Source organism: Platichthys flesus, chromosome 6 (assembly GCF_949316205.1).
Source record: "Platichthys flesus chromosome 6, fPlaFle2.1, whole genome shotgun sequence".
NCBI lineage: Eukaryota > Metazoa > Chordata > Actinopteri > Pleuronectiformes > Pleuronectidae > Platichthys > Platichthys flesus.
Window position 1 is genome coordinate 26,888,486 of NC_084950.1, and position 15,311 is coordinate 26,903,796.

General features: G+C 42.1%; 1 protein-coding gene across 1 annotated transcript; it reads right to left on the minus strand.

Moving 5' to 3' along the window:
* Positions 1-1,568: 1,568 nt before the first annotated feature.
* Positions 1,569-14,733, minus strand: LOC133954633 (carbohydrate sulfotransferase 1-like). Its single transcript, XM_062389048.1, has 6 exons — positions 14,483-14,733; positions 13,178-13,544; positions 11,529-11,742; positions 10,914-11,140; positions 6,907-7,124; positions 1,569-4,174 (listed from the first exon to the last, which is right to left on the minus strand). The coding sequence occupies exons 2-6, from the start codon at positions 13,505-13,507 to the stop codon at positions 3,838-3,840; spliced, it is 1,326 nt and encodes a 441-aa protein (XP_062245032.1). The 5' UTR covers positions 13,508-13,544; positions 14,483-14,733; the 3' UTR covers positions 1,569-3,837.
* Between the last annotated feature and the right edge of the window lie 578 nt (positions 14,734-15,311).

Below are 15,311 nucleotides of genomic sequence, written 5' to 3' on the forward strand. Positions count from 1 at the left end.
TAGACACACGCGCTGCAAATAGACGCACGCGCAGCAAATAGACGAACGCGCAGCAAATAGACAAACGCGCAGCAAATAGAGGCGACAACACAACGGAAGTGTTTCCAGGGGACAGCTAAAAGGGATGGACACAGGAGACACTAAAACGTCCAATGGACTATACAATTTCGGTTCCGCACAGGGGTCGGCAACCCGCGGCTCTGGAGCCGAACGCGGCTCTTCAGCCCCTCTGCAGTGGCTGTACTGTACAGTGTTGTGCATATGTTTCGCGATCGCTGAACTTAACGAATCAGTTTTCATATTATTAACGTGAACGTAACAATGATGATGACTGTCAAGACAAGCTTTTGGATGTGTTGCAAAGACAAATTGCAATCCAATCACTCGGATAAAGACTGAAAACAATGCTTCTTGGAGTTTGTTGACACTAACCACAAACAAGTCCTGCTTGAGTGTCACTAGCCCAACAAGCAGCTCTCACAACACCACATTCTGACAAGAGACAATGTTACACAGTGAGCTAATAGTTCTCTCATTTATAAAGGAGCTTTGTTTGTTGTTGTGGAGCTGCTGGAACCAGACTGATAACTGAGGTTGTACAATATAGTGAAAATGTTTGAAGGACACTACATAACATTTGGGTTTTAAGTAATTTAACTGGGTTTTAACTGGCCTGTCATGAAATAACTGACTTAACAAGTCAAGACCAACTAGATATTTCTATGTGTGATAACTCCTGAGTTTGAAAGAATTCTGCTTAAGCGGTTCAACGTGAAACCAGCTGATGGTGTATAGACTGAGTTTATGTGGCACTTTACAGTACAAAACACACACACCCATTCACACATGCATTGATACAGATTAACTTCAGACTGCTGACTGGAGGTGCCGGGGATCGAACCATCAACCTTCTGTTTCTCCTGAGCACAGTCGCCCTCTGATGTGCTTCGATGCAACCTGATGATTTACAACATGAAATTATTGAACTGCAAAACAGTTGGGTACCTACCTCCCTCTGATCCAGTTCGGAAAATGCACTCATTATCTACTCACCACTATTCAGAAAAAACATAGCATGCCTCCGGCCTGCTCATGTGGTGTTATGACATTCATCTTCGACCCGAAACGGCGACATTTACACTGTGTTTTAGGCCTAAATTTCCTCTGATATCTTCCTACAAGATGCGTTCATAGACCCTTGGACACACCGTTGTTTGGCTATGGCCGCTAGCTTAGCCACTTCTAGTGGGCTTAAACACGGTGTAAATGACCTCGTTTTGAGTTGAATATGAATGTCGGGGCTTGTGGACACTTGGATGATACCACAGGAGCAGTGTGAAGATATGTTATGTTTTTTCTGTAGTTCTATTACGTCTGAAGAAGGTCTCACCATTGACTTACAGGGCTGTGAAAAAGTATTTGCCCCTTCCTGATTTGTTGCATATTTGTCACACTTAAATTATTCAGATCATCAAACAAATTGTATTATTAGACAAAGATAACACAAGTAAATACAAAATGCAGTTTTTAAATGATGATTTCATTTATTAAGGGAAAAAGCTATCCAAACCTACCTGGTCCTTTGTGAAAAAGTAGTTACCCCCTTAACCTAATAACTGGTTGTGCCACCCTTGGAGGCCAAATAACTGCAGTCAAGCATTTTAGATAACTGGCAATGAGTCTTTCACATCACTGTGGAGGAATTTTGGCCCACTCTTCTTTGCAGAATAGTTTTAATTCAGCCATATTTTATGGTTTTTCGAGCATGGACGGCTTGTTAAATGTCATGCCACAGCATCTCAATTGGATTTAAGTCCGGATTTTGACTAGGCCACTCCAAAACCTTCATTTTGATTTTTTTCAGCCATTCGAAGGTGGACTTGCTCGTGTGTTTCGGATCATTGTCCTGCTGATTACCCAAGTCCGCCTGAGCTTGAGGTCACGAACTGATGGCCGGACATTGTCCTTCAGGATTTTCTGATAGAGAGCAAAATTCATGGTTCCATCAATTATGGCAGGTTGTCCATGTCCTGAAGCTGCAAAGCAGCCCCAGAACATCACACTACCACAACCATGTTTGACTGTTGGTATGATGTTGTTTTTCTAAAATGCTGTGTTAGTTTTACACCAGATGTAACGGGACCCACACCTTCCAAAAAGTTCAACTTTTGTTTTGTCAGTCCACAGAATATCTGCCCAAAAGTCTTAGGGATCATCAAGATGTTTTTTGGCAAATGTGAGACGAGCCTTAGTATTCTTTTTGGTCAACAGTGGCTTTCGCCTTGGAACTCTCCCATGGATGCCATTTTTGCCCAGTGTCTTTCCTATCGTTGAATCATGAACACTGACCATAACTGAGGCAAGCCAGTTCTGCAGTTCCTTAGATATTGTTCTTGTGTCTTTTATGACCTCCTGGATGAGTTGTCGATGTGCTCTTGTAGTAATTTTGTTAGGCCGGCCACTCCTGGGAAGGTTCATCACCAAGTCATCTCCATTTGTGGATAATGGCTCTCAACGTGGTTCGCTGAAACCCCAAAGCCTTAGAGATGGCTTAAGAACCCTTTCCAGACTGATATTTGTCAATTAATTTGTTTCTCATTTGTTCTTGAATTTCTTTCGATCGAGGTATGATTTGTTGCTTTCAGAGATCTTTTAGCTTACTTCACTTTGTCAGACAGGTTTTTTTTAAAGGGATTTCTTGATTTAACCGGTCTGGCAGTATTCAGGCATGGGTGTGGCTAGTGAAATTGAATTCAGCTTTCCAAAGAATGTGGTTAATCACAGTTCATTCATGATTTATCAAGGGGGGCAATTATTTTTCACATAGGGCCAGGTAGGTTTGGATAGCTTTTTTCCCTTAATAAATTAAACTTTCATTCAAAAACTGCAACTTGTATTAACTTGGGTTATCTTTGTAGAATATTACAATTTGTTTGATGATCTGAAACAATAGATTGTGACAAAAATGCCAAAAAATAAGAAACCAGGAAGGGGGCAAATACTTTTTCACAGCACTGTATATTGTATTGTATTCTGTTGCAACAAAGTTTATCCCTGAAAAGTGTTTTGTTGACTCAAACACTTAACCCACCTCTCCATCGGCATAGTCGGGTTAGTAGATTAAGAGTGAATTTTAACTTTTCGTTGTACTTTCAGGAGTCAATTATTAGAAAAATATTTATTTTTAGCAACACATCTCTTCCATAAACTTCACTGAAACTTTCTGGGACTCGTGCCCAGTCGCCCTGATAAGTACGCCTTTTCTGACTTCACTCATCGTTGATAGGCAGGCTTGTGGTTTTTCCCTCCCTCTCCTTCAGATCACTGTCACCACTGCTGACCTGGAGCACGCCTCAAGCCTGGCCATTTTAGAGAATGTCCGATCCGGTGGTCTTGCCAAGATGATTTGGTCCTTAACAAGGTTTCTCAGGTCAGCTGCACATTTCTTCCACATCCTACATGTTGACTACGACAACCAATTGTTCACTTACTGTCGAATATTTCCGTTACCCTGATGTCTGCCATTGTTCCAAGATTGAAATGGCTTGAATATGTCAACTGGTTCTTTAAGGGGAAAATAGCACAAACTGAGGTAGTTGATTGCTCAGAGGGTAAAATAAATAAATAGTAAAGGTTGACAGAGCGGCCCAGATATCCAAGTAACACTGATAACACTGGAAAGGACGCATCTTATTCTCATCCTCCGCCAGACATACCGAGGATATTCAGCCAAACAGTTTGGACATTATCAGCTCAGCTCCATTGACTTCAGTACTGCCTTGTTATCATGGTTTCTTGAGCACTCATTGGATGTAGTGTATGCCCATCATCAGCTGTTTAGAAAAATGGGAGGAACATCCTGTCCTCCACCAACGAGTGAGAGAAGTTCCTCAGTTCTTTTGGGTGGAAGACTTTCTTGTATCCAAGGATGTCCAGAACTGGTTGACAAACCGTCTGGGTGTAAACTACCATGTCGAAGGATAGCTTCACCCTCCAGTTCTCTGCATTAGCAGCAGAGTCCCGAACTGTGGTGAACTTGTGTCTGGACAACAGATCACTGCTACCCCGAGTATTGTTGATGATCCAATCCTCCACACTCTGGTCCAGAACCATACCAAGGAAACTGTAGAGCTCTCTGGTCTTCTGTACAGGAAACCTGGCAATATCTTCATACCTGGCCCGGGGGGAGGTAGAGAGGAAGGATCATTGAGCTGTGTGTCAATACCTATATCACCTATATCATTATATACAGTGGATATAAAAAAGTCTATACACCCCTGTTAAAATGCTAGGCTTTTGTGATGTAAAAAAATTGGACCAATATAAATCTGGTCAGAACTTTTTCAACCATTAATGTGACCTATAATGTGAACAATTCAATTGAAAAAACAAAATTAAATCTTTAAGGGAATTTTTTTTTTTAATGTGGTTGCATAAGTGCACACACCCTATTATAACTGGGGATGTGGCTGTATTCAAAATTAACTAATTACATTCAAACTCATGCTAAATAGTAGTCAGTACACACCTGCCATCATTTACAGTGACTCTGATTAATCCCAAATAAAGTTCAGCTGTTCTAGTAGGATTTTCCTGACATTCTCTTAGTTGCATCTTACAGCAAGAGCCATGGTCCACAGAGAGCTTCCAAAGCATTATAGGGATCTCATTGTTGAAAGGTATCAGTCAGGAGAAGGGCACAAAATAATTTCCAAGGCATCCTCTCAGGCTACACTACTGCCTGGTATGGTAGCTGCTCCGCTGCTGATCGCAAGGCCCTGCAGAGGGTGGTGAGACAGCGCATCATCGGCTGCCATCTCCCTTCCGTGCAAGGCATCTACAACACAAGATGCCTGAGAAAAGCACGGAAGATCATCAAGGACCACAGCCACCCAGGCTGTGGACTTCTCACACTGCTGCCGTCTGGCAGACGTTTCCGGAGCATCCGAGCACGGACTACCAGACTCAAAAACAGCTTCTTCCCAAAGGCCGTAAGGCTTCTGAATAACCAACACTGAACCACTGAACATTTACCATCTACATTCTGCTCCCCCACTCATACATATACACTTAATTCACATATACTCATATTATTTAATTTAATATTCTCCACTCCTTCACCCTGTAAACTGCTGCTTCATTTGACTATGTTATGTTATATAGTATGTTATTATCTATAGTATGTTAGTATGTTATTTTTTTTCTATTTCGTAAAGTCGTCTACTGCATAGATGTTGCCTGCCACCTCTCAAGAATTTCACTGCTCCGATGACGCTGTCATTGGTGCATGTGACAATAAACTTTGATTTAATTTGATTTTGACGTTGAACTTTTGGCCATAATTCCAAAAGGTATGTTTTGCGGGAAAAAACAACAGCGCACATCACCCAAAGAACACCATGCACAGTGAATCATGGTGCTGGCAGCATCATGCTTTGGGGCTGTTTTACTTCAGCTGGAAAAGGGGCCTTAGTCAAGATGGAGGGAACTAACAGTTAAAGCCAGTCAGTTTTGGCACAAAACCTTCAGGCTTCCGTTAGAAAGCTGAAGATGAAGAGAAATTTCACATATTAGCATGACAACGACCCAAAGCATACTTCCAAATCAACAAAAGCATGGCTTAACCAGAAGAAGATTCATGTTTTGGAATGACCCAGCCAGACCCCAGACCTGATTCCAATTGAACATCTGTGGGGTGATCTGAAAGGCTTGGAGCGCTTTTGCAAAGAAGAGTGGGCAAAAATTGCTATGTCAAGATGTGCCATTCTAAAAGACTCCTACTGTTAAGATATCTATGTTTCTCTGTATCTTGTGATTATATTTAACCTATATCCTGTGAACAAATATTAGCTGTTTAATCTATATAATCAATAATGCTACAACAGTTTATTTTAATTAGAATGATGTATAATCTTTTTGACTCAGACGCAGGGTCAGGCCCAGAGCACGACCACAGAAAGAGCAGGTGTCAACCCGAATGTCAATCTGACCCAAAATATAATTCGGAGAAAAGTGTGTGATGGAAGTTCATCTTGAGATTTGAAATAATGAAAGCACGGATGCTCAGAAAAGAGAGAGGACGTGCCAGAACTAATACAATGAGGTGCTTCATGAAACATGGTGAGAAAAAGATATGAAATCCTCCTGAAATGTCTAATCTGCTGGGTCTCTCCACTGTAGCAAGCTCCCTGTTTGCCACCTGGTCAGTTGAAAGTGATGTGCTTGCAAAAAACTGCACTTTGAGGAAACAGTATTCATCTGGCCAATAACTGAATTCCCTCAAAGAAAAAGAACCGCCTCTGTGCCCACCCTGTGTCTGATTATATACTGTGGACTTAGGATTGAACGAGGCTTCTTCTCGACATGATCCAGTGAACCTGGTGACTTGTCCGGCAGAACCCCAGAGACTCTCTGTAAGTATTGTTCTTATACAATAAACTTGTTACTTTTGAACATTGAATTTGTCTAATCATTGCCTTTCCCATCTGAACCTCGAATCAACGAACACAACGCTGTCCGGTCCGGACGGGACCTGGCTCGACACTACCCAAAAAGACTGAGTGCTGTAATAAAATCAAAAGGTGCCTAAACAAAGTATTAGTTTAAAGGTTTGCATACTTATGCAACCAAGTTATTGTATGTTTTTAATTAGTTATTTTTCTGCCTAAAAGATTTCAGTTTGTTTTTCAATTGAATTGTCCACGTTATAGGTCACATTTAAGGTTTCTTCCTGCTCTAAAATATGTTTCTAGAGTTAATCCAAATATCTCATGCATACATTATGAAGATCATTCTGGTATATATCTTTTCAAAGATGGCTAGGAAAATAAAAACAAGGCAAAAGATCTGTTTAAGAATAAAGCTTAAGTGATTTCTGCTTTTAGAGGTTATTCCTGTCCTTCTCACCTGAGCAGCATGTACCTGCCTCTGAGCCAGGCGGGTTTTGCCAGGCCCATCGACAGAGACCTGAGAAAGTCTTCACACACTGTGTTAATCTGTCCAAGGTCCAGATTGTGGGGTCGGCGTCCAGTCGCCCTCCACAGACGCCACAGCCGGTAAGTATCTCGAAAAGTCTCAACACGAGATGCCAGGATACCTCGTGGATCTCGCACAAGCTGGACCACCTGATGAGGATGATGATGATAATCATAAAGGATAATGAAACATGTTTACCAGGAACATACTGTAATTACAATGTCAGTAACAGTGCAGATGAATGTCTCCATATAACCGCATGTGATTAGAAATAGAAGCAGTAGTGCTACAGTGCAGTGACAAAAGGTTTCATTTGAGGGACATTCCAGTTGAGAAAACAGAACCAATTTGAGGTTCAGTATGTTGAAACCTTGACCTTGGGAAGACTGGGATTGAACCTGCTTCAGCGTGTTGGCCTTCAATTATTGATATACACTGCCTTCCACATTATTATGCAAATTGGATTTAAGGGTCATAAACATTCATTTTTTAGTTTTTGAATTAAACTCATGGATGGTATTGTGTCTCAGGGCTATTTGGATGATTGAAATCAATCTCAGACACCTGTGATAATTAGTTTGCCAGGTGAGCCCAATCAAAGGAAACTACTTAAGAAGGACGTTCCACATTATTAAGCAAGTTACATGTTTCAGGCAAAATGGGGAAGAAAAAGGATCTCTCTGCTGCTGAAAAGCAGCAAATAGTGCAATACCTTGGACAAGGTATCACAACATTGGATATTTCCAAAAGAATTGCGCGTGATCATCGGACGGTGAAGAAATTTGTCACTGATTCACAGCACAAGCGGGTTCGTTCAGACAAAGGCAAAATAAGGAAGATTTCTGCCAAACAAATGCTTAGGGTTAAGAGAGAAGCCACTGAAATGCCATTGAATAGCAGCAAACAGGTGTTTGAAGCCGCTGGTGCCTCTGGAGTCTCGCGAACTTCAAGATGTAGGGTTAGGAGCAAGAGGTTTGCAAGTGTCCTTAAACCTGTTATTCGGCCACCTCTAAACCAAGCTCACAAGCAAAAAAGGTTGCAGTGGGCTCAGGACTACATGAAGACTAACTTCCAAACTGTTTTGTTTACGGATGAGTGCTGTGCAACCCTTGATGGTCCTGATGGATGGAGTAGAGGATGGTTGGTGAATGGCCACCATATCCCAACAAGGCTGAGACGTCAACAAGGAGGTGGCGGAGTCATGTTTTGGGCCGGAATCATGGGGAGGGAGCTGGTAGGCCCCTTCAGGGTCCCTGACGGTGTGAAAATGACCTCGGCAGAGTACGTAGAGTTTCTGACTGACCACTTTCTTCCGTGGTACAAAAAGAAGAACCGTGCCTTCCGAAGCAAAATCATATTCATGCATGACAATGCACCATCTCATGCTGCAGAGAATACCTCTGGGGCATTGGCTGCTATGGGCATAAAAGGAGAGAAACTCATGGTGTGGCCCCCATCTTCCCCTGACCTTAACCCTATTGAGAACTTTTGGAGCATCATCCAGCAAAATATCTATGTGGGTGGAGGGCAGTTCTCATCCAAGCAGGTGCTCTGTGAGGCTATTATGGCATCCTGCAAAGACATTAAAGCAGAAACTATCAAATTCAAGTTCAATGGATGCAAGAATTGTGAAGGTGATATCAAAGAAGGGGTCCTATGTTAACATGTAACTTGACTTGTTAAGATGTTTTTGATTAAAACTTTTTTTGATTTCAGTAAATATGACCTCTTAATGCTGCAAATTCAACAAATGAAAATTTTTAGTTCTATACAACCTATAAAATATCTTGAAACTCTGCATAATAATTTGGAACACTGCGTTTTGAGTCTTTTATTTTTGAAAGAACTACTGTTATCATTGGGAGGTTTGTTCAATCAAATTTGAATTATACTCTAACAGTTGATGACTTGAAAATTATACTTACTGCCTGTGCATTACCATTTAGGAAAATCTGAGCAAAGTGTAATTTGCATAGTAATGAGGAACGCAGTGTAAGCTGATATAGCTGTTATATGTTGTATTTATGATAATAATAATGCTCTCTGTGACATCAGAGTGAGAGTAGCAAAGGCTACTGGCCCAGCACTACCTCTGCTTTGTAAGCCTGTGTCGGGCATATTTCACATCCATGTGTCTATACACATGGGCATAAACACATGGGCTAAGGGGCTGCAGTTGTTTTTACCACATTTTCAATCCATACCAATTTAGAGTTGCATTGATTGGTTATCTAACCTTCCATCATCTAGTTCACTATGTTGTCAACTAGTAAAGAGTTATTAAATGCAACCTCTAGACTCAATAGTACCAGGCGTACCAGTCAATACATTCACAGAGAAATAATAAGCTGACATCTCCTTTCAGGTTCTGCGTACTGAGTCCAGCTTCACTGAACTTTGAATAAACAGGTCAACAGCTTCTTGTACAGCAGCGGGGGTGCAGCTTCAGGGTTCGCATTACTTGCTCATATTAAAAATTAACAAGAAACAATCCTTGAGAAGTACACAAATATTTCAGCTCACATCTTTTCCTGGTGACCACCACCGTCAGTATGTCAAGGTTTAGAAGATTTTACATATGAATGGTCAATAAACAGACACAATTGAAGGGAAAGTTGGCTACTTGATTATGATTATAAAAATCCTATTTCCCAATACTCATTATAAAAATTCCCCCCAAAATTATATTCAATATGAGCAAGTTATGAATGCCATAATGAAAAATTAGCCAACTTTGTCTTTAATATTAATTAAAAATATTTACGGAATATTCCATTTCATTATGTCTTGAGTGGATATCAAATAATATGACCACAATAAGTGTCTTTAAACTTTCAACGTTTGTCTTTGGCCTTTATTCTGCTCCAAGGACCTTTACCGTAAGAATGGCATGAACTGGCATGATCAGGTTTTCACAAACGATGGACCGCATGAGTGCGGATGTAAATTAGATGTCACATTTGTTCAGTCTGTGAATGCATGAATGAATTGATGAGGTAATAAATTAAGTAATTAATTGAAGTATGATGAATGATAGATCAGATTAATGATTAAAAAATCACGACTGCGTGTGAAACTGTTTCACGCAAAATTTAGAATATTTTTTTTTCGATTTCCTGTTACCATTGTGTGAAAAATTTGTCAATATTTACAATGTAGAAAAACTTAAATTTAAGCAGCAAAATAACAGACTGTCATTGAGAAACTACCTGTTTCCCAAGACAGTCTGAAGTAATTTTACTTCACAATGACAGATTACCCGCCTCAGATTGTCCCCCAGTAAATATCAGGGCAATCTGATTTAAAAATTAATCCCTTGGAAAAATCTTATTTTTACTGTATTGGCAAAAGAGAATGAGATTCTTACGGAAATTGACAAAGATAACTTCATGGAAAAGATGGCAATGGGCAGTGAGTAACTGCGCCACCTACTTGTTTGTTAGTCTGGCAACCGTTACATTAACAAATAGGGTTAGCCTTTAAAATTAGAGGTCTAGTGCTATGCGTGAAAAGGGTGGCTTGGAGAGGAGTCAAATTCCAGACATGAATTATTGTTCAAGTCAGTCCCTGACCACGGGCAAACACAAACAAACGATTCAATACAATCAGTCTTAGAATGAGCACTGTACTAGTTAATAATTATAAAAAGATTAAACAAAATGGCAGACTAGACTTACTAAACAAAATGGCCAAGAATCTCATTAAAAGTAGTGCTGACCAGGGCTGTAATGGTTCTCAAACCAAAACCAGAACTGCAGTCCAAGACACCCCCTCTCGAAAACAAAAACAAAAACCTAGTTCCGAACCTGTAACTACTCCTTTCTATAAAGTCTTACTCAAGTCTAGTCTCAAGTTGGCAGCTGTAATATGAATGGACAAATACTGTAATATTGACATACTTTTTTTATTACAAAGTAATAATAACACTATTTGTCTACCTTCAGGTTGAGTCTCGGGTCCTCAATCAGTGCTCTGAGGTCACTGATTTGGGGAATGCGCACTGTCTTGATGGCTATGTGGCGCTTCCCTCTGCAGGCATCAGCTGCCAGTGACACGTTTAGCGGGCCACATCTCTTCCCACACTCCCCCTCATCAGTCAAAACAAGGCTCTGCTCATCTGGGCCCAGGGGAACCTCACATGCAGGAGGGGAGCACAGAGACCGGCCTAAAGAAACAACGCAAACATTTAAACCCAGCAACATCAATTCAATATTTCTGTAGCTCAAATATGTGAATAGAAGCAGGACAAGGTGACAACGTACTCTAATATGTTGGTATGATAGTGAAACACATAAACTGTGTCAAAGATGGATACCATCTTCTTCTATCCTTTTTGTTTCTTTTTTCATAAACCTGCAACATCTAAAAGGAAGATGTTAACTTGTGCTAGACAGAGCAATCAGATCTAAAATAGATCTCAATTTGGACAATGGAGACACATTGATACCAAGTTTAAATGTAGTCAGGATAAAAGAAAATCTTAATACAATTTATTTATGAGACATATGTTAAGGCCCGAGGTAAATGGAGATGTACAGATGCACGTCCCTTACTAGCTCCTCTTCGGAACAGCTTGTCAGTGGAGTGGTTGGAAGGACGAGGTCGGATGTAATTCTCCAAACTGATGAGATGACAGTGGTACAGAGACCTCAATAGGTCTCTGGCTGCACCAATCATTACCCTCCTCTCAGCCAGGTTCCGGCTCTGCACCAGCCGAGGAAGCAATGCCGACTGGACATGGAACAGGGGTTCAAACAGGTAGAAGACCTGGGATATATATAATAAAAAAAAATATCAAAGATATTAGTATATAAAAGTCTGTGTAGGTGGAGAATAGAATTTTCTAGACGCATCAATATGATTTTAGTGCCTCCTCGCACGCAACAATTATACTCCATTGGGTATCGCTTTCCCATGTCTTACTTATCAATGCCAGTAACCCACTGCTTCAGTGACTGCTGAGCCAAATAAATAGGCAATGCAGTGTTTGTTTCAGAGAGTGATGACATGGTGAACCTTTCAATCCCTTGCATCCAAAGGGAGAAATACACAAAAACCATATCAATAAAGAATGCCAGTTTTATTATGAGAGGGGCTGTGATCACCCTATCAAAGCAGGCCTCTTCCTGCAGAAGCCTGATGGGAGGAGTTTGGTCATCAGGGAAATGGTCTGGCTGTGTCGATTTTTTTAATCTTTCATATTTACTTAGAATTTGTTCTGTGTCTGCACCACGTAGATGCACTAAACTGTGTTGCATAGCAGTACAATGACGTACAAAGGTAGTCTTTTTCTTCTATTGAGTCCAAATATAGAATATTACAATTTATTTACTCGTTATAAATACATTGATTAGTTAAACAAGAATTCATTAGCAAGTAATAGAAAACATGTTATAGTTAAGCATCTTTAAATGTGTGTATGATTGAGAGCTGCACATTATCAGGAAAACATGCGAAATGCAATAACGTTGTTTAATATCGCAATGACGATATGACTTGCGATACATAAACATAAACAGTCCCTGTCTATGGACACAGAGACCACGGACAGCTCCACAGCCGGGAGAAGGCCGCAGTAACACCAAGCCAGGGGCAGACACCAGGGAGCCATACACAGCTTCTCTTCTCTTTCAGTCCTTTACTGATCGTCTGTGTTCTCTCATTCATGCTGTGCGCTGCGCCGACTGTGTCAAACCAAACCCAGTACGACATCCTCTCCTCCAGCTCCATACATTCACTAAGTTTGTAAAGTATGCTGTTTTTAATCAGAGTTAGTTTACACGTGTGGCTGATCTGTGTGTGTATGTATATGGTGAGAGAGAGAGAGAGAGAGAGAGAGAGAGAGAGAGAGAGAGAGAGAGAGAGAGAGAGAGAGAGAGAGAGAGAGAGAGAGAGAGAGAGAGAGAGAGAGAGCGAGAGGAAAGGAGCGGCTGATTAATGCGCTGCTTTGAAGAAAGTTACGAAACTTTTCCATCAGGTCCCGGGATAAATAATCATCCTCATGTATCCATCTGATTGGCAAAATATATTAACATGCAGAGCGTGAATGCATGGCGCATGAAACACCATTCATGCAGTTTTTTGCAATAGGCCTATTGCGCAAGATTTTTTGCGCATGATTGGATTTTCGATATATCATGCAGCCTTACCATGATTGTATTCTTTTATTGTTGATGATAATAAATGTATATAACATTCTGACCTCTGGATGCTGGTTGAACAGCTGACCCACAAAGGAGGATCCGCTCCGTGTGGTCGCCAGGATGAGGATGTGGGTTCTCTTGTTGACATCATACATGGGGAGAGAGGAGTTCGGGGAAGATGGGGTGTTGGAGAGGATCCCATCACACACTGGGTCCGAGCCCTCCACTGTCAGATCTTTGAGGCTGCAGTTGACAGCTTGGCCAATGGATGTCAGATCCCCAGAGCACAGTAGGCTTAACGGCTTGGTGGAGAAAGTGCGGATGGCCGTGTACTGGATAGCTATTGAGGCTAATGCTAGCAGGACCATTGATTTCCACGAACACTGCATGATGGCTAACCGATGGATCAGTGAGCCACAGCGCTCTCTGTCAGAAACAGACAGACATGAGGAGGAAAGTAAATGCTATTAAGACAGCTGTTATTGTTTTATTCTTAGATAACCTAAACCTCATTCTAACCCTTACCCAAACCTCGTTCTAACCCTAAACCTCACCACAACCTCATTCAAACACTAAACCTCTTTCTAAACCTCACCCAAACCCAAATCTAACACTAACCCTAACCCAAACCTAGTTCTAACTGTAGCCCTCACCCAAACCTCATTCCAACCCTCACCCAAACCTCATTCTAACACTAACCCTCACCCAGAGCTTATTCTAACCCTCACCCAAACCTCATTCCAACCCTCACCCAAACCTCATTCTAACACTAACCCTCACCAAGAGCTTATTCTAACACTAACCCTCACCAAGAGCTTATTCTAACCCTCACCCAGACCTTATTCTAACCCTCACCCAAACCTCATTGCAACCCTCGCCAAAAACCTAATTCTAATACTAACCCAAACCTCATTGTGACCTTGACCCAAACCTCATTCTAACCCTTGCCAAAAACCTAATTCTAGCACTAACCCAATAATTATTAACCCACAAACAAGCAAAACGTTATCACTTTCTCACTTCAAATTAACAATGCTCCCCTCACACACACACACACACAGACACACACACACATACACAGACACACACACACACACACACACACACACACACACACACACACACACACACACACACACACACACACCAAAACCTCCATCACCAAATAACTATCGATCCATCCATCCACCCATCAGGGAGGGCTACATATTAGCACAACATCGCAGGAGCTAACCACTGTTCCCCTACATCACACCACTGATCTCTCCTCACTCGGTGAATAGAGGAGCAAGCTGCCTCTCCTCTAGTCTGTTGTGGAGCCGTCATTCTCCCTTCACATCGCAGACCGCGGCCACTGGCCTTACCTCACTCTCCTCTCTTCCGTGTACTTGCCGTCAGCGGTAGGCGGCGGGCTGGCTGCGGAAACATGATGCTGATGCTGCTGCTGCTGCTGCTGGGAGCCTCCGCCGCTGGTGCAGGCAGCAGCCTGCGTCTTTCTGCGAGCCGCACACGGAGGGTGAGGACATGAATCAAAGGAAACCTAACGTTCAAGAGCTACCAGTCACACCGATAGGATGCTGGTACCACAAGCTAATAGATGCTATTCAGGTCCCTATTACCCTTGTATCCATCACTGCTGTGCTGCCCCCCCCTATTGACCTCCCCCACGCGCACGCGCACATACGCAGGCACACACCTATCTATCTATCTATCTATCCATCTATCAGTTGTCAATTGTATTTGTATAGCCCATATTCACAATCACAATATGTCTCATAGGACAAGGTGTGACATCCTCTGCTCTATAAGAGTAGGGAAAACTACAAAAAGAAAACATTTTTCCCTATCCCCCTTCCCCGGAATCCCTTTGCTTTATCACCCGCAGATCCAGGGCCTCTGTGGCCGCACCATGGATTGTGGTTTGTGGGTTGCGCACCGGGGGTCGCGGTGTTGGATCCAGTGTGGCGGATTCTGAGTCATGTGGGCTGATCGTGGTGCTGGTGGCGGACCCTGTGTCGCGTTTCCATTGGGCACGGGTGGTGGACCAGGACCGCGGTGGTGGCTTGTGATGGGTCCTGGTGGGCGGCGGTGGACGGTGACTGAGGACTGGAGTGGCGTCTGGTCTGGATGGTGGATCGTGGTCTGGATGGTTGCTGAGCATGGACTGTGCTTGCAGCGGGACTGCTTGGCATG